The 24,009-nt window shown below is 41.7% G+C and overlaps 2 protein-coding genes across 3 annotated transcripts in view; one reads left to right on the top strand and one right to left on the bottom strand.

Annotated features, from left to right (window-relative positions):
* The window catches only part of GYS2 (glycogen synthase 2), a gene marked incomplete at its 5' end in the record, with an annotated part of 41,288 nt that extends 33,109 nt beyond the window's left edge, over positions 1-8,179 (bottom strand). For both annotated transcript variants that reach the window (XM_081330574.1, XM_081330573.1), the window contains 2 exons: positions 1,089-1,270; positions 8,059-8,179. In XM_081330574.1, the coding sequence (XP_081186700.1) occupies positions 1,089-1,270; positions 8,059-8,179 (303 nt within the window). The remainder of the gene's footprint in view (positions 1-1,088; positions 1,271-8,058) is intronic.
* A 7,963-nt stretch (positions 8,180-16,142) lies between these two features.
* LOC308669574 (prefoldin subunit 1-like) lies at positions 16,143-16,680 on the top strand. Its single transcript, XM_081330342.1, has one exon. The coding sequence runs from the start codon at positions 16,149-16,151 to the stop codon at positions 16,515-16,517; it is 369 nt and encodes a 122-aa protein (XP_081186468.1). The 5' UTR covers positions 16,143-16,148; the 3' UTR covers positions 16,518-16,680.
* Positions 16,681-24,009: the final 7,329 nt, after the last annotated feature.

Here is a 24,009-nt window from a genome sequence, read left to right as displayed (position 1 = left end):
GCAGAAGAGATAGGGCAAACCATGGGATGACACAGTCCACACTCATTGCTCAACAATACAAGTCAGGCGATATAATCGGTTCTTTAATTCAGAGGTCTCCAACCTTTGGGGCACCAGGGACCAGTTCCATGGAGAGAGGTTTTTCCGCAGACCTGAGGAGGCGTGGTTTTGTGTGCTGCCTGCATCCCTCGGATGGGGCTACTCTTGTTTGTGCAGACTGGTTGCTGGCATGCCGTGGCCCAGTACCGGTCCACAAACTGGGGCTTGGGGACCTCTGCTTTAATTCAATGGCTTCATCTTGTCAATTAAGAATTTACCAAGGCCCACGCAAAGATTTGGGGTGAATTCTAATGAATAGCAGTACCATGTTTTACAACAATTTTGCCGAACACTGGCATTTACTTCTTTTTCTTTTTTCTTTTGCAAACCCACGCTCCTAGCGAACCGTCAGTTGGCTTAACGATTGCAGCAACTTCAATGATTTGCATAACGGCTGCTATTTTTTGGGATGTTTTTATTGTTTTAATGTCTTTTAAATTGTTTTAATTATTTTACAATGTCAGCCTTGTAAGCTTTCCCAGAGTCACTTAGTTGAATTGGACAGCCATAGAAAATAGAGGAATGAATGAATGAATGAATGAATGAATGAATGAATGCCGCAAAAAAAGGTTAGCCAAATTGACTGACCTGCTTTACAAGCATCATGAGTTATGACCATAATGGGTACATCCCATTGCAGCCATAACACGAGGACTACCTTTATTTTGGTTAACATCACTTAACTGCTGGGCCAGTAATAATTGAGCCAGTCAATGACCTGAAAGTTCATTTATTTATCCTAGGAAATAATAAGAATGAGGGAACATTTTTACCAAAGAGTAACAAAAAATTCCAAATGAATTTGAAGTATCTTGGACCTATTCCAGCAGAGACTAGTTTGCCAACTATTACAAAGAAATAATAATAATTTGGATTTGTTTGTTTATTTATTGATGTGAACAGAGTAGAGGGACTTAATGACCCCAATAACTCTTTACAACTTTAGACTTTTTAAGACATTTAAATTTTCTAGGGGAAAATTCTTTTACCTGATACCCATTGGCTTTTATCACATCCATGGCTTTCTTCACTGCTGTGTTGGGAGGTTCACAAAGTTCCACTTGTGTCTTTACATTGTGCTCAAAATAAGGGCCAAGGAGAAAGTAATTTTCCCCCCATTCTTCTAAAGTAGTTTTGGCTTTGGTCTGGATCACCGTGCAGATGCCACCGACTGAAACAAAAGCGGGAAAAATGTAAATTCTAAAAGTACAGTCATCTTCCTTCCTCTCACCCTCCTTCCTTCCTTCCTCCCTTCCTCCTTTCCTTCCTATCTTTCCCTCCCTCCCTTTTAATTCCTTGTCTCCTTCCTTCCTTCTCCCTTCCTTCCTTCCTTCCTTCCTTCCTCCCTCCCTCCCTCCCTCCCTCCCTCCCTCCCTCCCTCCCTTCCTTCCTTCCTTCCTCCCTCCCTCCCTCCCTCCCTCCCTCCCTGCTTTCTTTCTTTCTTTCTTTCTTTCTTTCTTTCTTTCTTTCTTTCTTTCTTTCTTTCTTTCTTTCTTTCTTTCTTTCTTTCTTTCTTTCTTTCTTTTTCCCCTTTCCTTTCCTTTCCTTTCCTTTTCTTTTCTTTTCTTTCTTTTTCTTCCTCCCTCCGTCCCTTTGGGAAAAAAAACAATAATATGAAGTTTTAATAAAATTGCATTATAGAATAACTCAATGAAACAACTCAAATGTACTTGGAGTTTTTTTTGCCATTTTCTGGAAGGAAAAAAGTTCCGGCTGCGGAATTCTGGGAGTTGAAATCCGCAGGTCTTAAAGTTACCAAATCGCTGCTCTTGCTTCATTCGCACAACATGCTAAAATAATGGGTGGGTTTTCCCCAACCCCTTGCCCCCCCCTCCTACTCCTCCCCCAAATCTCTCCAAACCAATTTGTCTTTGTTTAGAGTGTGCAAACAAAGGAAAAATGAATATCTTTTCACGGGGCAGGAATGTACCTGCTGAGACACTTGAAAAGTTGGCAGCACACCAGGATGAAGGACACCTCTGGAGAAGCAGCATTGCTTTTTATTGCATAGTTTGTGTTGGGTGTGGAGAGACAACTTGACAGCCAAAGAGGTTCCCTGTCACCTCCTATTATCCCTGCCAGCTCTGTGGTTTTATGGGGGGGGGCCTTGGCAAAAGCTGCTTTGGAACAGTTGCAAAAAGCCCCTTGCTCAGAGCAAGTAAAACCCCAATTATGGAACTGCAGATATTTGCAGTAAATTTGATTATTAGGGCGATAGCAGGATCTTTACGGACTCCTCTCCAGCCTTCGTTCTGTAAATATCACCTCTCCTCTCTTTATTTCAAATATGGATAAACAAACCGTCTTCCCTTCTGCATCCTGTATGTGGTATTTTTTTTCCCCTCCAATTTTTTTTAAATTAAAATTATCATAATGTGGAAATGAAAAATAAAGATGATGGAAACAGGGGGAAAGGAAAGAAAGGGGGAAGAAAGGTGTAGGTATAAAGGGGAAAGAGAAAGAAAACAGCAATGATTGTTGCAACTTTTTTTTCAGAGCAGTAAAGCACAGAATAGAATTACAGCCTCATCTTTTTACCTCACGATTTAGCAAGTACAAGCCATCTCTGTAACAAACTGACTCTAGTAATTAGCAAAACCCAATGCTGGGAGTTCATGTTTTTATTTTTTATTTATTTTTTATTTTCCTTTTTTTCCTTCCCCCCCCCTTCTTTTCTTTCTTTTTTCTTCTCCAAAATGAATTCTGATACTGTGTCAGGACCCACCCCAAACGACGTCTTAGGAAGACAAAACTCTCGGAGCCAAATCTTAGTCCAAAAGAAATCTTTACTATGACATGTCTGGTTGTAGGAATACAAGACAGGACTTAATATTGTTCTACAAACTAAACCCTTATAAAGAGGTCTCGGTTCAACCCCCCCTTAACCCCATTTGGTCAGTCCCCCATCGTTTACCTCGTATCATCCCTCTCGTGGGAAAAAGGAACTTAGGACCTTTCATGTTTATTGCTCTCTTCCGTGACACAAGCCAGATGCTCCTACCCTAACCCCCCTCTTTTGTTCCCCCAGTTCAAAAGGCTTCTCTTTTCCTTTGAAATGCCTAATACAGGCTCAATACACATCCGTTCCCTCCTCCTCGGGAGATGGCAGGATCCATGGAATAATGTTTTAAACATACATTTATGAATGTGATATAAATGGATTCTGACATACTGTATAACATGACTTCCTGGCGTTAACGGGCTTCACCAGGTCATCCTTTACTATTTCAACCAAGTGAGTTAAAGACCTGGAGATGCTGTGCTCACCACATCCTAACTTCAATTAGTTTAATATTGGTTATTTTGCGTGTTGAAGACACTTGCATAATTTGATTAGTTTAGAGTTCAGAGCATCGCACCAGTGCAGGAAATGGAACCAAGTTAAATATGTTGTATGAACCAGCCAAACAGTGATTTTTTTATTTCACAACAGGCTGTGATATGCTGGGGTTGCTATTTGAAGTAGTCAGTGCAGTTACCGGCCTGATTCCTGTTCAGTCTACAAGTAGTCCTCAACTTACAACCACAACGGAGCCCAAAATTTATGTTGCTAAGTGAAAAATTTGTTAAGCGACCTTTGCCCCATTTTACAACTTTATCTTGCCGCGCTGGTTAAGTGAATCACTGCAGGTTGTTAGGTTAGAAACGCGGTTGTTAAGGGAATCTGGTTCCCCCCTTGACTTTGCTTATCAAAAGGTCACCAAAGGGGATCACGTGACCCTGGGATGCTGCGACCGTCATAAATGTGAGTCAGTTGTCAGGCACCCGAATGTAAATCACGTGACCGTGGGGAGGCTGCAAGGGTCATAACTGTGAAAAATGGTCCCTTTTTTTCAGCACTGTTGTAATTTTGAATGGCCACTAAGGGAGCTGTTATAAGTCGAGGACTATCTGTAATATAAAAAGCTCACAATCCAAAGGCTTCGCCATCTGTAAAGACTTTTTCACCCAGAAAGAAAGTGAGATTGCAGGGGGTGGGAGTGGTTTTCCTTTGAGGACAATCTTAACTCCCAAATTTTCAGCCGATTTCAAAGGCCGGCCTACTATTTGCCTCACGGAGATTAGATCTCTGGGATTGCAAGAGACTCTCCTGACTCAGTTTCCCTTTATCTTTAGCCATACAGTGAGCTGACGGGTGAAGTTACTGATTTACTCATCAGTAACTCATTTCTGTTATTATAGCAGGAAGAGGTTTGTTCCTAGTGGCAAATCAACATGTTTGGAGGAATGTCAACAAATACCAAGCACCCATTTCAGTCCAGGACTAAGCCATCCTCTGCAAGGAAGAAGACAAAAGTAGATGAAAATATATGAAGGAAATATTTTGAAAGTAATGGGCTTGTTCAGAACAGGAGAGCGTTACGGTTATTTGGTCCAGGTTACCTGATCTGCATTAATTTGTGAGTTTATTTGCAAACAAGTATGTTCTCATGGCCAGCCATTCTAGATGGCTTCCAATGGCTAGATGACTTCCAATAAATACAATAAAACAATGTTTTCTCAATCCTGGCTATTTGAAGAAATGAAATGAACCTTTATTGTCAAAGTACAACTATGTGTACATTGAGATTAGCTGAGCCTCCCTTTGTGCTCCCATCCCCCAACACACAGTGACAACAAACCCTCCATCTTACTACACCATGTGAACCAACTACACCACACACCGGCCTCCCAAGACTTGTGCCCTTCCTTCCTTCCTTCCTTCCTTCCTTCCTTCCTTCCTTCCTTCCTTCCTTCCTTCCTTCCTTCCTTCCTTCCTTCCTTCCTTCCTCCCTCCCTCCCTCCCTCCCTCCCTCCCTCCCTTCTCCTAACTTTCTTCCTCCCTTCCTTCTCCTAAACTCCTTCCTCCCTCCATCCGTTCCTCTGTCCCTCCCTCCCTTCTCTAACCTCCTCGTTCCCTCCCTCCATCCCTTCCTTCTCCTAATCTCCTCCCTCTGTCTGTTCCTATCTCCCTCCCTCCCTTCTCCTAACCCCCTCCTTCTCCTTCCTTCCTTCCTTCCTTCCTTCCTTCCTTCCTTCCTTCCTTCCTTCCTTCCTTCCTTCCTTCCTTCCCCACCAGACTGCCAGGGAGATGGCCAAAAATCACTGTAGCTGGTTGGGCAGATTGCTTGCAGCAAACTGAAATTGAGTCAAGGCCATCCATTTGGCCACCCCTACTATATATGGATTAAAAATGAAACCATGGCACTTTGAGTTTACGAGCAGAACAAACAGACATTGCCCAACCATTTCTGAAGGGAGGCACACTACAACATTCCTTCCAGTTTTCATGGGAGTGAAAAATTCCTAAAGGGAGCCCTGGTGTGCTAATAAATTCATTTAAATTGTGGGGTACAACACCCTCCTTTATTAGTTTGACTTAGAGTCACGGTGGAGATGAAAGAACAGGTCTGAAAATGGGGAAGATTTTGAGAGATAATTTGGCCAAGTGTTTAAGCTACCGTACTAGAAACTGGGAGATTGAGAGTTCTAGCCCCATCTCCAGCATGAAAGAGGTTGGGTGACTTTGGGCCAATCACCAGGAGATGGTGAGATCTAGTCCAGGGGTAGGCAACCTTGGCTCTTTTATGACTCGTAGACTTCAACTCCCAGAATTCCTGAGCCAGACATGCTGAGGGGAAAGGGAGAGTTTCAAGCTGAGCCATACTGGCTCAGGAATTCTGGGAGTTGAAGTCCACCAGTCATAAAAGAGACAATGTTGCCTACCCCTGAGTTCTACCTTAGGTATGAAAGCAAGCTGAATGACATTGGGCCAATCAGCAGGAGACTGTGAGTTCTAGTCCCGCCTTAGGCATGAAATCAAGCTGAGTGACTTTGGACCAGTCACTCTCTCTCAGTCTAACCCACCTCACAGGGTTGCTGTTATGAGGAAAATAGCAGGTGGAAGGAGTATTAGATATGTCTGCTGTCTTGGTTTTTTTTAAAAAAATAATAATAATAAAGGCAGCATATAGATAAATAAAGATTTTACATTATTCTTAGCAGGATGACAAATACCAACAGATGTGGGGAGAAGAGCTACATGGATTGGGGAAATTTACTCCAAGCAGTCACTTTTTTTTTATATCACAAAATCATAAGTTGAATTGGCAAAAAGGGGGATTAAGAAATGCCCTATCCCAGGGGCCGCTTACCTTTCTGGATTGGTGGCCCAATGGGAAAGGGAAGGACAGGCAGCTTTATGCGTGCATGTTCACATGTGCAAATTTGGCTGCGTGTGCGTTTGAGCGAATGGTGCTGTGAGCATGCATGCTCCGCATATGGGGGTGCTAGCGCCGGCACGCAGCTCTTGGCTTGGCTAGAGCTGGCGAGAGGCTCGGGGGTCACCTAACGCCACGCAAGGCCAGGGGGGAGCTTGCGCGCATGCACGCATGCGCTGGCCAGCCACTCACGCAGCCCATGTATAGTGGGTCGCGGCATACAGGTTGTGGACCTCTGCCTTATCACAGGTCTCATTGAAGTTTGCCATACGCACACAACATAAAATGTAAGTAGAGATGTTTCACAGCCAACATCTGTGTCAGTGCATCCAAGAACCTTCAGGGGCCGCCCACATTTTTATGGAAAGATCTCCATAGACTTCAATAAAAACAGTCATTCCAAATTGCTTTGGCTGCAATACTTAACTATGGGATATCTGCCATGCTTGAAAAGATTGACAACTATGTTGGATTGCCAGCGTGCGGACATTATAACAAAAACCACAGTATTGCCATGGAAATCTTGCCAAATATAATTCAAAGGCTGGGATAAAGTACATGGAAATAACTAGGCAGAGAGCACATTTGACACGAAAACTGCAATAGATTCAGAGCTGGTGCTTTTGAAATAACTATATTTCAAAAGTACGATTTCAGAGGGGAGAAAAAAACTTCCCACTGTTCAAAGATGTAATTCTCAAGATCAGCCAAGTGCAAGATTGTGCAAATGGATCATGCCTGTTTGCTATAGTGGTCGAGGCACCAAACTAGAAGCCAGGAGACTGGGAATTTTAGTCCCACCTTAGGCGTGAAAGAAAGGGACGTGGTGGCTCAGTGGGTTAGGACGCTGAGCTTGTCGATCAGAAGGTCGGCAGTTTGGCGGGTCGAATCCCGAGTACCGCGTAACAGAGTGAGCGCCTGTTATTCGTCCCAGCTTCTGCCAACCTAGCAGTTCGAAAGCACGTAAAAATGCAAGTAGAAAAATAGGGACCACTACGGTGGGAAGGTAACAGCGTTCTGTGCGCCTTTGGTGTCTAGTCATGCCGGCCACATGACCACGGAGACGTCCTCGGACAAACGCTGGCTCTTCAGCTTTGAAATGGAGATGAGCACCGACCCCTAGAGTTGGAAACGACTAGCACGCATGTGCGGGGGAACCTTTACCTTTACCTTTAGGCGTGAAAGTCAGCTGAGTGACTTTGCACCAAATCAACAAGAGATTGAATTCTAGATCCCCTCTGAAGTATAAAAATTGGCTGTGTGATTTTGGGGCAATCACAAGGAGACTGGGAATTCTAGTTCTGCCATAGGCATAAAAGCCAGCTGGGTGATTTGGGGACAATCATCAGGAGACTGTGAATTGTAGACCTGCCTTAGCCATAAAAGCCAGTTGGGTGACTATGAGCAAGGCACTCTCTCTGAGCCCAAACCACCTCACAGGGTTGCTGTTTTGGAGAAAATGGAAGGAGGAGCATGTATTGGATATGTTTGCCACCTTGACTTTCTTTGTAAAAATAATAAAGCCAGGATACAAATAAATAAATAAAATAGGTGCGGCAGATTCACTGCAAGCACCAGCAGTTGTACACATCCATGCATCCCTCAGCAAACTGCCTTTACATAGGTAACTCCATCCTCCTCCTCCTCCTCCTCCTCCCCCCCCCTCCCCCCCAGTCTTTCATTCATAATTTTGCTACACCAATAAAATCAATTGCTCCAGCAGCTTGGAAGGGAATTAAAAAAAAAACAGGGCACCCACCTTTATTGGTGACTTCCCAGGAGATTTCAAAGAGTAAAAGGTCTTCTACTGGTAAATCTTCGCTGTCCCATTGAGGGAGACCATTGAGAGAAGTGACCGAAAGGGACCGGACTAGTGTCATGTTGCTCCTACTCTTTGCTGTCTCCCAAGGCAAATAGTCTTTGTAACGTTGGTGCAGGTATCTGTAAATGATGGGTCTTCCCCACTTTGTGCAGGAGGGGCTCCTTGTTTACGAGAGAGAGAGAGAGAGAGAGAGAGAGAGAGAGAGAGAGAGAGAGAGAGAGAGAGAGAGAGAGAGAGAGAGAGAGAGAGAGAGAGAGAGATTTTTGTCCAGTAAAAAGAATGAAAGAAAAAAAAAGCAGGATTTTTTTTTAAAAAAGAAAAAGAATAAAAGTAGTAAAACTTGTCTGAAAGCTCGGTAGGGTTTTCAACAAATTGAGAAACGAACGAGTTCTGCAGTTGCTCGGCTCGGGTGTTTTTCTCCTGCTGGTTAAAAAGAGGAAGCTTTTTAAGTCTGTGATTTTTCTCCCTTGCAAAGTTGAAATGGAGTATGCCAAGGAAGACTGCAGGGGAATGGCAGGCGAGAAATGCAAGTGTAAAAGGCCACTGTTTGTGGTTTCTGGTGGGGTTACGATAAAGCAGAGAAATATACATAGCCCCTTGACTTAACAACCATTCATTTAGTGATCGTTCGAAGTTACAACCGCATTGAAAGCAGTGACTTATGACCATTTTTCACACTTACGACCATTGCAGCATCTCCATGATCACGTTATCAAAATTCAGACGCTTGGCACCAATGGTTGCAGGGACCCGGGATCACGCGATCCCCTTCTGACAAGCAAAGTCAATGGGGAAACCAGAGTCACTTAATAACCATGTTACTAAGTTAATAACTGTAGTTAGCCTTGGTGGAGCAGTGGGCTAATGCCTCCTTAAGTAACACCAGCTGCCTGCAATTAGTGCAGGTTCGAGTCCCACCAGGCTCAAGGTTGACTCAGCCTTCCATCCTTCCGAGGTAGGTCAAATGAGGACCCAGATTGTTGGGGGCAATTAAGCTGACTTTGTAATAATGCCGCTTGGGGGTGTGTGTGAAAGCCCTAATAAGCAGGCATATACATAGAATGAAGGCTATTGCTATGCACATTGATTTTTGCTTCTTAGATTGTAAGCCGCCCTGAGTCTTCGGAGAAGGGCGGGATATAAATGGGATGTAAAAAAAAACAACTTAACGTAGCAAGAAAGGGTGTAAAATGGGGTAAAACTCATTTAACAACTGTTTCGCTTAGCAACAGAAATTTTGAACTCAGTTGTAGTCATAAGACGAGGACTGTCTGTATTGGGATCAGTTGTTTATCTTAATTCAGAAGATTTTTAAAATAAAGGGGGAGAAGATTCTTAAAGAAGAGGGAGCCAAGCTATTCTCCAAAGCGCCCGAAGGCAGGACAAGAAGCAACAGATGGAAACTGACCAAGGAGAGAAGCAACCAGGAACTAAGGAGAAACTTCCTGACCGTGAGAACAATTAACCAGTGGAACAACCTGCCTCCAGAAGTGGTGAATGCTCCAACACTGGAAGTTTTTAAGAAGAGACTGGCCAGCCATTTGTCTGAAATGATATAGGGTTTCCTGCCTGAGCAGGCGGTTCGACTAGATGACCTCCAAGGTCCCTTCCATCATCATCATCTTCTTTCTTCTTCTTCTTCTTCTTCTTCTTCTTCTTCTTCTTCTTCTTCTTCTTCTTCTTCTTCTTCTTCTTCTTCTTCTTCTTCTTCTTCTTCTTCTTCTTATTCTTATTCTTATTCTTATTTTTTTATTATTTTTTATTATTTTATTCTTCTTCTTCTTCTTCTTCTTCTTCTTCTTCTTATTATTATTATTATTATTATTATTATTATTATTATTATTATTATTATTATTATTATTATTATTATTATTATACACAAAACTGAACCCAGAAGCTTTCTTTTCATTCCTGATGGATAAAACGCTTGAAAGAAAGTTTGGAAGCTGGTGACTATCTATGTTAACGGTGGCGAGAATCTCATATGCACAAAAGACAGAAAGACACATTAATTCCCGCAACGGACAAATGGATGGTAAAGCTGATGGAGCGGACAGAGAGGGTAAAATCGTCTGGTTTTAATGAAAGAGAAGAATCTTTCTAGTTTTATTTTCATTTGGAAATGGCTTCTGGACTTTGTGCTGCAAACAGAGAAAATAAAACCTTGATTTAGGTTTTGATGGCTAGAATGACATTTTTATTATAGAAGTGGCTTGAAATATTTAGAGAGGTAAAGCATGAGGTTGAGGTTGTAACATTTTTTTGTATTCTATGAAGTTGGAAGTCACTGCTAATTTTTTTCTTTCCTTTTCATTGCACTTCTCTTTTTTCCTTGTTTAACTTTTCTAACGTTTGTTTCTATCTGTATTTTATCTTACAGTAAACTTTAACAAAATGGCGGCAGGGGAGGAAGACTGCAGATAAGGCTCATCCTTAGCATCTTCAAATAATGTATTCATTTTGATTTAACTAGTGAATTTACAGGTGAGTTTTCCCAGGATAAAGGGGATGTGAAGGCTGATGAATCACAAGGCAATGAGGCAAATTCCCACCTATGAAATGTTCCTGGGAGACTTTAGGCTAGTGAGTCGTATATTAGCACATATATTTTCTTATTTATATCCCATCCTTACTATTTTTAGGAAAATTCCATTTTCCTAATCTGGTCAGAAAAAAATAATAATGCTTTGTCCACATGGAAAATCCCTGCCAGCCTGTGTGACTGAGTCAGTGACATTTCATTGAGCTTTTTTTAATTCAACTCATTTATTTGTTCTGATACATGGATTCCCAGCTTTGATGGAATAGCCCTTATAGATTGCACCTCTGCATCAAAGCCTGACACAAAAGACTTCATCGTGGTTAGGCATCGTCGCCTTGCCCAGGTCTGCTAGAAATCAGGTTTGCATCACCAGTATGCACCAATAGATGTCCCCACAGACAAAATGAAATCCGTCTACTCACTTATCTGAAGTCTTAGAATAGTTGGGTGATGCCTCTGTAGATGGAGGGAAAATGAGCTATTTTGTTGTCTGTCTCTCCATTACAGGATGGCAACTTTTTTCTATTCCATATCTAAAAGTTTGTGACATGCAAGTCTCTTCCATCTCACCTCTGGGAAGTCAGCCTCCCCCCCCCCCAGAGAAGGAAATATTAAAAGGGCAGAAAAATATATTCCCTCAAAGGATCTTAAAGAGGCAGAAAAGCATGCCCAGTTTTTCTTAATGGCCCCAAGTCTCCCTCCCCCAAGCAGAAACCAGCTCTGTAGAAATGCAGATGTAATAATCCATTCAGGAAGGTGGGAGGCCCCCAGCTAGAAGCTTAGGAAGACAAAGACACCTAAAATCTACATACCCCACCCAAACTCTAAGATGGGACATAATAGGATTAACCCACAGATGTCAAAGGGCACACTCAGACTCAGGTCAAAGTTCATGCCACAGGGACAACTCCAAACAAAAGGCTCCAGAGGGTATAAAAACCCACTCTCTACATGTGCTCGCTCTCTTTTCTTCCAGAGCCATCTTTCTGTCTGGCTCTCCTCTTCAAGAAACTGCAACCTTCTTTCTAAAGCAGTCGCCATGTTGTTTATTCCCGGCTTGGACTGAACCATGATGAAGACTTTTCCAACAACACACCTTAGCTAGGAGATAGTTTACTAGAATCCAAATAGCTCTGGGACCTGTGGATGTCAACTCCCTTTATATACTGATACAAAAATAGGAGTAAACCCTTACTTCCTTCCAGCGTTGATTTTGTTACTTAGTTTGGCAATGAAATGTCTGTCAGAAAGCACTAAGGGCCCCACAGTTCAACCCTATAAACATTATATTCAATCAGCAACCGGAAGCTGTTAAAATAATTACTGAAGCCGATCCGAATAAAATATATTTCTAGTCTTCTTGTAAAGTCAGGTTCCTGATCTGATCTACCTCGTACGGCTGACCTATGTGTTGTCACTTTTTTTGGTGAGATATTAGCTTATTTTTTTTCCAAGTATGTTCTTTTTTCTCTTTTTTTTTACTTTCATTCCAGAAGTCTGAATGGTTCCCTGAATTGGCCAGCCTCTTTAAGATGCACTTTTGAGCTGAGATACAAGCAAAAAGTCTCTTGAACGCCACTTCAACATATCTGCAGTGAAGGATTCACCATTGGGCAATCAGGAACCACTGCCCTCGTTCAGTTCAACTTCTCAGTTGCATCAACCTCCGGATGAATACAGACCCAAGACTTCCTTGCTTTGCAGACATTCGTCAGCAGATGGCAATGCTGGTATTATTCAACTCGGATGGATGCTGGTCTGTTTTGTGGGAGCAAAACCAGGTGCTACGTTGTGTGATTAAATCATAGGTGAATGTGTGTGGACCTCGCAATTTTAGGAAGCCTACAAAAGGGGGGTCGTCTGCACAGAAGGGAAGAGTTTGCTTCAGGTTGCCTTAAGGAACAGCAAGAAGACAGAGAACAAGGAAGGCACGAAACTTTGAAGTCAGAACTTCAATAAGGTAGGTTTTTTGACCTGAAGCAATGAGATACTAACTTTCAGAAGGGATAACATTAAAAATTCTCCAGACTACTGAATTACTGTATGCTTTTTTCTTTCTGCATTTGCTGGGTTTACACTGGCAAATCTTAGAACTTCATCTACCGGTTGCTCAATTTTATTGATCAACTATTGAAATTTCTCTTTTTAGATCAGAACTTCCTTTTTCCAATGGTCTTGATGCACCTTGTTTAACCTTTTGCTTGCAACTGACTCTTTCATGTCTTCTGGACTGTTTTTTTAAAGCTTTATTACCATTTTATTTCACAATCTCATCAATGTGCTAGATTCCTCTGTGTAGTTTTTGTCTCCTTGAGCTTGACAAATTATTTAAACAAAACTTGAAAGCTGGAAACCCCGTTGATTGTAGCCTGCATTCTTACTTTATCCTGAATTCTTTTCATAGATTTTATGACTATTGGGCTTTAAAGACCTAAAAAATATTTGGTCAAAGATGACAAAGGAATACAGGGAACAAACTTTCTAGAATATTACTATATTTCATCAAGTGGAGAAATCAGAAATTCTTGGCATTTGTGCAATGAATTTCAAGTCATATTATTGTTGAAAAAAATAAGAGAGTCTCTTAGACTAGACTATATTGAAACTTAGTTTAATTCAATGTTAAGCATTCATAAACAATTCATACTTTTTCCAATTTCAATTCTGATTATGGCTCAATTGTTAAATTGAAGATGTCTCTCACAACTTGAAAGAGTTACATGCATCTTGGAGCAACAAACAACATTTTTTTCTTTAACAATAAAAATTTATTTCAGGAATTCATGTACACGTACGCACATGCTGAGTGCCAGTGAAGTTTAATAGAGGTTGTGAATGCTTTTTGGCTAAATGGCATAAGGCAGAAAACTAAAAGATTCTTGGGGGTTTTTAAATTATCTTTTAAGAGGATAGTTCCAGAAATAAGATCATTTTGGATTCCTTCCTAGTGACCTAAAACTTGTCCATTAAAGCAAATAAAATTTATTCCACATAAACATCTGAATTAGTTCACAACACTGATGGGGTCTCATTTAAGCCTCTGGATATTCAGTTTTGATCATCTCAACATTTGACACCTTTAGACACCTTTCATTCAAGTTCAGATGCTAACCACAAAGTTGTTGCTTGATATGCAATAATGCACAAGAGCATTATTTGAAATGTATGATGGTCCCTTTCCTAACAACATTATCAATGCAATAAAGTAAAGTAAAGTAAAGTAAAGTAAAGTAAAGTAAAATAAAATAAAATAAAATAAAATAAAATAAATGGTGCCAGCTCTTTGTGATGGAGCACCCACAACTTCTGAAGTCAAGCTATTCCACTTGTTCTGTCAGGAAATGTCTTCTTATTTCTAGGTTGGTTCTGTCCTTGATTAGTTTCCATCCATGGCTTCTTGTCCTGCCTTCAGGTAGGTCAACCCCATCTTCTTTGTGGCAGCTCCTTAGATAGTGGAACATTGCTATCACATCACATCTAGTCCTTCTTTTCATTAAACTAGACATACCCAATTCTTGAAACCGTTCTACATCTTTTTTAGCCTCCGGTTCCCTAAACATCTTTGTTGCTCTTCTCTGCACTTTTTCCAGAGTCTCAGCATCTTTTTTTACATCATGGCAACCAAAACTGGATGCAAGATTCCAAGTGTGGCCTTACCAAGGCATCATAAAGTGGTACTAACCCGTCACGTGATCTTGATTCTATCTGTTAATGCAGCCTAGGACTGGGCTGCATCCTTAAAATCTCAAACCGCAACGATTCTGCCCCAGGGCTGGATGACATTTTAGAACAGCGGTCCCCAACCTTGGCAGCTTGGTGGCTTGGCTGGGGGGGGGGGACAGGGGAACTAGGGGGTACGTGTGCAGGCATGCGTGTGGGAGCAGCCCTTGGGCAAGCAGCAGGCCAGCGTGCACACTTGCAAGTGTGCCCCAGCCTGCCACTTTCACAACTTTTAGCTGCATGCATGCACATGCACGCTCTGACCAGCCACTCACGTGGCACAATTCTGAATAGGCCACAGTCCGGTAGTGGGTCACAGCCTGGGGATTGGGGATCCCTATTTTAGAAGACTTTTCTCTCTATCTGTAGGAAAAGAGTTGGCAGAACTTGGGGGTGGAGTGAAAAGTAAGTTCAGCCTAGAATCCCTATGTGGCCACAAGAGAACTAAATCAACACCCCCTTGAGTGTCCTTGACCCTTTTCTAATTCCTATCAAATATCCACCATTAGTCGAGAAGATTCATGCGCATAGACTTTTTACAACAGATCAGATTAATTGGACCTTCAAGTGGGGACCTGGTCTTTCAAACCGAACTGTCAAGGTTCCGACGGACGAACTCTTCAAAGAACTCTGAGGCATTTGTTTACCTTGAAAGTCTTTAACAGAAGAACATAAATAACATAAATAAAAAAACCTCAATGAGGCACATTTAAAAAAAAACCAAAAAAAACCAGAGCAACATAACATCGGCAATACTTGGTTAAAGCTGAAATCTGGATTGCCCTCCCCTGAGCACAATAATATTTAAGCATAGTTCCCTCCTTTAGTTAACCGTCATAAATCACATTCTCCAATTAGTTTGAAAGGTAAGTTTTCCCTCCTTTGCTTAACCCTTGCCAGTTCTTATCGCCTCTTATTACATACAACCTTGAAAGTGCTCTGCTGCTATGTTATTATGTCTAACTAATCCCCCATACATATTCTTCCTTCCCCTTCCCATCTTCATCTAACTCTAACTCTAAAAGTGATACACAAGTAGAAATATATAAAATATCTGCTTCTTCATCTTTTGTCAAAGCAAGAACATCCGATGTTAGCAGCGTTGACACGAACACTGTCTGCTTCATTGCCCAATTTATCCTTCATCTGCCAGATCCTTGAACGTATTTTAAAAAGGAAGGAATTCTGCTAGATTCCCACACAGCCGAGTTCTTATTGTAAACATGGAAAACAGCTTTTGCTTGGGCTGTAGCTGAACACCATAAATATCTTCTCCAGAACGTTATTAAAATGAAGAGGAATTCGTTCCCGTAACAATTTTCAATGGCTATTAAAAAAGGCTTTTATATAACATAATGCGCAGTTATCAAGAGGGCAAACAGCGATTAATGAAGAAATTTAAACTGCTGCTCACTGTTTTATTGCCCTCTTGGTAACTGTGCATTAAGACATAACATATATTTTGAGCACTTATAATAAGCAACTTGATTCAGGTGGTCCTCAAGTTACGACCACTACTGGGACTGGTTCCATGGAGAAAGGTTTTTCCATGGGCCAGAGAGGGCATGGTTTCGTGTGCTGCCTGCATCCCGTGGATGGGGATTCGCTTGTTTGCACGGCCCGGTTTCTAAGCATGCTGCAGCCCAGTGCAAGTCCACAGCAATAGGACTCCAGAATTAGGCCATCAAGTTCAGACATCATAGAGTCAAGTGGTCAGAGCAATGCATGTCCAATGAATATAGTACAGGGTTTGGGAGTAGTTAAAATGGCGGCACCGGTGGATCTTGAGTTGAAAAAGGCATTTTGTGAACTTCAAGCTAAGGTCATTGAAACCCAACAAAAGGTGAAACTGGCAGATATACAAATAGATCAGCTGAATAGAACAAAAAAGCATGCACATCTTACAGACACAGAGATCATGACTTTAGCTGAAGAAACGAGAATGTATGAAGGTATAGGACGGATGTTTATCCTTCATCCCAAAGAAGTAATTCACAACCAGCTCTTAGAAAAACAAAAAGTAGCGGAAGAAAAAATTAAGGAACTGGAGCAAAGAAAATCATATTTGGAACGGAGTGTAAAAGAAGCTGAAGATAATATCCGGGAGATGCTCACGGCTAGAAGAACACAATAAGCTCCTTGTGCTTGGACTGAATAGTTGAAAGCAGAGATTTCGAACCCCTACTGTTAAACATTCAGAGATGCGTAAGATACGAAAGACCTGGTTTATGCAACTGGCTGCATCGTGTCAACCCACCTTGGTATTTTGATGCACTAATAAACTACTGTATTTATATACCAGGGGGAAAAAAAAGGAATTGGGTTTGTTAATCTGTGTTTGGGGCGCCAGCGTCTTGTATGAAACCAGTTATCAAATAAAGTCAATCAACCTGTTAATCCCTGTCAACTTGTCTACTCTGCAGGATAGTTGTAAAAATATAGGTTCTGTGTGTGTACATTAGGGAAAACTGAATATTTCATCTACTGCTGCTTGGAGTTGTTCATTTGGACACAAAGCAAGCAGAATTTGGCATGTCTAGCCAGTTGAAGATTAGGGGGGACATGATAACTATCGTCCAATCAATAATAATAATAATAATAATAATAATAATAATAATAATAATAATAATAATGATGATGATGATGATGATGATGTCATAGAAAATGATAAAGTTAAACTGCTCTGCGACTTCAGAATTCAAACAGACAAGCACCTGCAACATAACACCCCGGACTTAACAATTGTCGATAAGAAAGACAAAAAAGTCTGGATAGTGGATGTGGCAGTGCCTGGAGACAGCAGAATAGACGGGAAACAACTGGAGAAAATAAAAAAAATACAAAGACCTACAAATAGAAATAGAAAGACTGTGGCAAAGGCAAGCAAGGGTAGTGCCAATAGTAATAGGCGCCTTGGCTGCCATCCCAAAACAACTGGAGCACCACTTGAACACCATTGGCATTGACAGCTATTAGTCAATTGCAAAAGGCGGCCTTACTAGGAACTGCTTCCATCCTGCGATGATATCTGTAATACCATCAAACATCCATATCTGCCTATCCCAGGTACTTGGTAAGGAGTCAATAGGTAGACAAAAATGTCAAATCCAGTCTGAACATCTGGCTGACTGTGCGATTAATAATAATAATAATAATAATAATAATAATAATAATAATAATAATAATAATAATAATAATAATAATAATAATAGTGATAATGATGTTGGAAGGGACCTTGGAGGTCATCTAGTCCAATCCCCTGCTCAGGCAGGAAACCTTATACCATTTCAGACAAATGGTTGTCCAGTCTCTTCTTAAAAACTTCCAGTGTTGGAGCATTCACCGCTTCTGGAGGCAGGTTGTTCCACTGGTTAATTGTTCTAACTGTCAGAAAGTTTCTCCTTAGTTCTAGGTTGCTTCTCTCCTTGATTAGTTTCCATCCATTGCTTCTTGTCCTGCCTTCAGGTGCTTTGGAGAATAGCTTGACTCCCTCTTCTTTGAGGCAGCCCCTGAGATACTGGAACACTGCTATCATGTCTCCCCCTCGTCCTTCTCTTCATTAAACTAGACATTCCAGCAACCGTTCCTTATATGTTTTGGCCTCCAGTCCCCTGATCATCTTTGTTGCTCTTCTCTGTACTCTTTCTAGAGTCTCAACATCTTTTTTACATCGTGGTGACCAAAGATGGATGCAGTATTCCAAGTGTGGCCTTACCAAGGCCTTGTAAAGTGGTATTAACACTTCACGTGACCTTTATTTCTATCCCTCTATTAATGCAGCCTAGCACTGCGTTGGCTTTTTTGGCAGCTGCAGCACACGGCTGGCTCATATCTAAGTGATGGTCCACTAGGACTCTTTGAAAGGCTGTCACAGAGACTAGGGAATTAAGTTATTCTCCAAAGCACTTGAGGACAAGAAGTAATGAGTGGAAGCTTGTTAAGGAGAGATCCAACCTAGTAGACATTTCTTGTCAGTGAGGACAATCACTCAATGGAATAGCTTGCCTCCCTGAAGTGTGAGGGCTCCATCGCTGGAGGTTTCCAAAAATAGACAGGACAACCATTTGACCAGGATGGTTTAAAGTCTCCTGCTTTGAGCCGGGGGTTGGACTAGAAGACCGTTGAGGTCCCTTCCAGCCTTATGATGATTCTCTGTTCTGTGAGGGAGACTTTTTCAGCTGTTTGTTTTCTCTTTTCTTCAGAACCTTTCTTAGGGATTCGGACATGATTAAGCTCCTGTTCTTACTGTCCTTCATGACCGTTCTCAAACAAAGCAGAATTCTTGGAAAACCTGTCCATGGGGACTTCAGTTCCATTCTGGAGGCTGGCTTCTCAGGTATGTGTTGCAGATTTGCCACTGACCTACCTGCCTCTTGTATTTGCTGACATTGCACATTGTTCCCAGCTAGTTGCTGGTGGGTCAGAATCCTGGCAGGTTGTGACGGTGTTGTTTCCCACCCATAGACAGAATCTTACCAAACTAAAGCCTGCTAACACCCACCCACAAGGTATGGGGTGGTGCAGAATGCGGCCGCGCGAGTGGTGGTGGGGGTTTCCCGATACTCCCATGTAACACCTCTACTCCGTGAGCTGCATTGGCTTCCGATTGCCCTCCGGGTGAGATTCAAGGTGCTGGTGATGACCTATAAAGCCCTAAATGGCATGGGTCCGGATTACCTACGGGAGCACCTGCTGCCGGCATCAACTTCCCTTCGTCCAGTGCGCTCCCACAGAGAGGGCCTCCTCAGGGTGCCGTCGGTCAAAGAGTGTCGACTGGTGGCCCCCAGGGGGAGGGCGTTCTCTGTGGGCACGCCAGACCTCTGGAACTGTTTACTGGTTGAGCTCCGGATGGCTCCTGACCTTCGCTCCTTCTGCCGTGACCTAAGAACTTATTTATTTGAACAAGCCGGCCTGGTCTGATGAGTTTGGGGGTATTTTAATATTATATTTTATTAATTTTATTGTAATTGGGCTACTTATTTAATTCTTTTTTAACATTTGTATATTGTATTTTATTGTATTTATTGCCCTGTACACCGCCCTGAGTCCTTCGGGAGAAGGGCGGTATAGAAATTAAATAATAATAATAATAATAATAATAATAATAATAATAATAATAATAATAATAATAATAATAATAATAATAATAATTATTATTATTATTATTATTATTATTATTATTATTATTATTATTATTATTGTTGTTGTTATTATTATTATTATTATTATTATTATTATTATTATTATTATTATAATATACTTTGGGAACTATTAGGGAGGAGCAGTCTTCACCCTCTTTCTCCCACACATCCTGTCTGAACTGAGTTGCTCCTCTGGAATGCAGCCCCTCCCTCCTGGGAATCCAGACTACACTCCGCCACACTGGGCCAGAATTCAATTGTGGGAGCCTTCCAGACTTTCAGCACACAATAGAGTCATTCATTTATGGCTGCCCCTATTAATTTGTTTACTGTGTTTCATATGGTACCTTGCTGTATCCTACACTCTCCAGCTGAATCTCCTTTCCTGGATCTACCTCTTGAATGGCAGAAAAAGAGGAACTCCTATTCCACGTCCCAAGACTCTGAAGATCCCAACCTGGCTGATCCTACCAGCCTTTGCTATTTTATCCAGGAGAGCGAGACAGAAAGTCAAATCTCGTGTAGGCTTCGGTTCACCAGAAGTAAGTTTAACTTCAACTCTTTCGGACTCCGCTTTGGAAAAAGGCAGGGGTCTCCCTTGGCTGAAAATGGACAATGGGCTTCTCGAAACCACGGGAAAATCATGAGCACCCTGCTCAAGCCCAGCCTGGAGAGAAGATTGGCTCGGTGTGAGGACCACTCAGAAGACAATTGTTAACCTTTGAAAAGCCAGTGTCAACAGTGCAAGGCCACCCGTTGCAAACAGTGGCTCTCAAAGGCAGCATTTGGAGAGATAATTTCCATCACAAACTCCTCACTAATGGTTTTTAACCACTGGATATTCAATGCAGATAGTCCTCGACTTACGACTACAATTAGCACCAGAATTTATGTTGCTAAGCAAAGCAGTCATGAACAGCAACTGATTATAGGACCTTTTTTTTTACCCCCGTTAACGACTCCCTGAAGTTGTTCAGTGAATCATGTGGGGTCGCTAAGCAAATCAGCTTCCCCCATTGACTTGGTTTGTTGGAAACCAACTGGGACGGTCACAAGGGCAATCCCGGGACCCTAGGATGCTGCAACCATTGTCAGAAGAATAAAAAAAGCTGGTTGCCAATTTTGATCACATGACCCTGGGGCGTTCCAACGGTTGTAAATGTGAAGAGCAGTCATAAGCCGCTTTTTTCAGTGTCACTGTAACCGTTGCTAAACACAAATGTTGTAAGTCGAGGACTATCTTCATTTCTTTCTAAATGTAAAACCTTGCCACTTGGTGAACCTCAGTTTTAAGCAGTATATTAAAATGTCGCGACTTTCCATATCTGTCAGGTACGTTTGTTCAAAGAGAGATAAAACATGTATCTCACGCATGCAGTTGTAATAAAACCTCCTGATCTCAACCTTGTGCATGGACCGTTTACCTCCATTTCTTTTGGGAAAGGGTGCAAAATCTGCTTCTTCTGTCTGAGACCTTTGGAGCCACCTAAAATGACATTCGCCCCCCAACTTGAAAACATCGTTAGGACGACAAAAGTGTGTGCTCATTTGCACATGAATGGTACGTGCTAATAAGTCCCTTGTGCGCCTCTCTTTCTTTCCCTTCTCTCTTTCCCTGGACGTTTCCACACCGTGTGTATTTTGCTTGATTCCCATTGTAATTCCACTCCTGGGTGATCTCACATTGTTGCTTATCGTGGCTGGCTGGCTTAGGCTGACCTATTTCTGTCACGGCTGCAGGACATCTAAAAATATAAACCGCCTTGAAGTGGAGCTGCCCTGCTATTTAACAGACCTGTTGTTGTTTTCTTGCCAATAATGCAAAAGCAAATTGTTATCTTCCTTCCTTCCCATCTTTCCCTTCCTCCCTTTTAATTCCTTTTTTCCTTCCTTCCTTCCTTCCTTCCTTCCTTCCTTCCTTCCTTCCTTCCTTCCTTCCTTCCTCCCTATCTTTCCCTCCCTCCCTTTTAATTCCTTCCTTCCTTCCTTCCTTCCTTCCTTCCTTCCTTCCTTCCTTCCTCCCTCCCTATCTTTCCCTCCCTCCCTTTTAATTCCTTCCTTCCTTCCTTCCTTCCTTCCTTCCTTCCTTCCTTCCTCTCCTTCCTTCCTACTTCCCTTTCTTTCCTTCCTTCCATTCCATTCCTTCCTTTCCCCCTCCCTCCTTTCCTTCCTTCCTTTCTTCCCATCTTTCCCTCCCTCCCTTTTAATTCCTTCCTTCCTTCCTTCCTTCCTTCCTTCCTTCCTTCCTTCCTTCCTTCCTTCCTTCTCCTCTCCTCTCCTCTCCTCTCCTCTCCTCTCCTCTCCTCTCCTCTCCTCTCCTCTCCTCTCCTCTCCTCTCCTCTCCTCTCCTTTCCAGCGTAGTGGCTAGATCTGCCTTCTGCTCTGATCCATAATTGATCTAGAATTATTTTTTAAAAAAGGCAGGTCCTGCACTTTTGGCAGGACCAAAAGCATATAACTTTGGACCAAACAGTTTTTCTAGCCATGGTGACTTGCCTCTTCTTGGTCATGCTCCCTCCCCACCCCCATCCCCTTTTCATAGAGGTTCAACCCGTTTATCATGCCAAGTTCTCCTTCCAAAAAAATAAACACAATTAGAAATGCAATGGAAGGACGGTGCCTTCCTTATCTCATTGTGACCTTGACTATTTTTGGAAGTCACTGGAAAACACAAAACATAGCAATAGCACTTAAGACTTATAGACTGCTTCATAGTGCTTTATAGCCCTCTCTGAGCAGTTTACAGAGTCAGCACACTGCCCCCCAATAATCTCAGTCCTCATTTGACCGACCTCGGAAGGATGGAAGGCTGAGTCAACCTTGAGCCCTGTCAGGATCGAACTGCCAAACTGCTGGCAGAGTTTGCCTGCAATACTGCATTCTAACCACTGCGCCACCAAACACATGGATTGAACGAATGTTTCCAGCAATGGATACAATAGTTTTGCTTACCAACCATTGCAAAAAAAGTTGTAAAATCGGGAATGGACAGTATGACCCCCTTCATGATTGGTATGTCCAGGGCTTTTTTTCTCATAGAACGCTCAGAACGGAGTTCCGGCACCTTTTTTGGACGGAACCTTGTAGGGTAGGCAAGGCGGGTTGTATGACATGTGTGAGTTCCGGCACCTTTATCTTTTATAAAAAAAGCACTGGGTATGACTTATGACTGTAATTCCCAGTTCAAATATGGTTTAAAGTTGAGGACTACTCGTATTTTTCTAGGGTGTGCTTAATGTTGCTTATTCTGAGGGGGAATAGCGCAGTGGGTACATACTGTAGGTACAAACGTGGGAAAGATATTCCAATTCACAGATTTAATATACATCCCTATCAATAGTTAAGTGATACATCCAGTAAGTTCAAGAATGCCTAGGTGGGAATAGTGGATAACAGCCAAAAACATGTGGACATATTATCTATGGCCATTATAATAGATAGATAGATAGATAGATAGATAGATAGATAGATAGATAGATAGATAGATAGATAGGTAGGTAGGTAGGTAGGTAGGTAGGTAGGTAGGTAGGTAGGTAGATAGATAGCCTGGATCACGGCATTGTCCAAAAACCAATATGCAGGTAGTTTTGTATCAAGACATAATTCTATATAGTATTCTTCTTTCTGCCTTCCTAAAAAGCTGAAAGAAAACCTTAAGTCTGACAATTCCACATTCTTCGGTGCTTGCAGAAAAACTCCATTTCAGTGCCTAAGGACATCACAACACAAAACAACACATTGCAGAACTAAATGATCTGAGCCTTCTCTTCACTTTCTCCCTTAATAAGCCTTTAGGAAAAGCATTTTCTAGTTCTGCCTTTTCATTTCATTTCTCCATCTGGGTTTGATTATTGACAATTCTCTTTTCTTCCATTCCTGCTTCTATGAATTAATTTGGCATTAAAGCAACTTCTCTTTGCAGGACCTTGCAGCACAATGGGGAAAAAATAGTTGCTAATTTATGATTCCCACAAAAAGATATATTACCATTTTTTTCTATATCTCTATAATGACTCTTACGGGAATAAGCAGCCAATTTTCAGTAACAAGTCCTAAAAAAATTGGAAATCTTGATTCGACGTTTTGAGAATCCTAGGTCCCTGCAGCATTCTTAGCCAATACACTTAAGACAAAAAGCAAATTATCTGCTTGTATTATTAATCTTCGGAAAAGTAAGTTAGCACGAATGAGTCGTATCATGGAAGCTTTTAAATGAAAGGCAATAAATTAAATGTTGGGTTCCTGAAACGGTGATAACAGTCAACCCAAGGCTATTGATTACTAATATTAAGTTTCATCGTCCAAATGGAATTATACAGTATTTGAAGCTTAATTAATTGGAATTATCTGTAGGATGTCACAAATGTGGCTGTAATTGAGTATCTTTCTTTGCAATTTTCTTCTCAGCAATGGAAAGTATCTGATAACTACAGATTCCTTAAAAAGTATGGTTTCATATTAACTTACTGGAAAGTTTATCCTTCA

The sequence above is a fragment of the Vipera berus genome (genome assembly GCF_964194415.1).
Source record: "Vipera berus genome assembly, chromosome: 6".
In the NCBI taxonomy this organism is placed as follows: domain Eukaryota; kingdom Metazoa; phylum Chordata; class Lepidosauria; order Squamata; family Viperidae; genus Vipera; species Vipera berus.
The sequence above is the reverse complement of the archived record's forward strand: the minus strand, read 5'-3'. Positions and strand labels throughout refer to the sequence as shown.

What these genes read in the sequence shown, in the direction of transcription:
- LOC308669574 (XM_081330342.1), top strand. Translation starts at nt 16,149, where the DNA reads ATGGCGGCACCGGTGGATCTTGAGTTGAAAAAGGCATTTTGTGAACTT.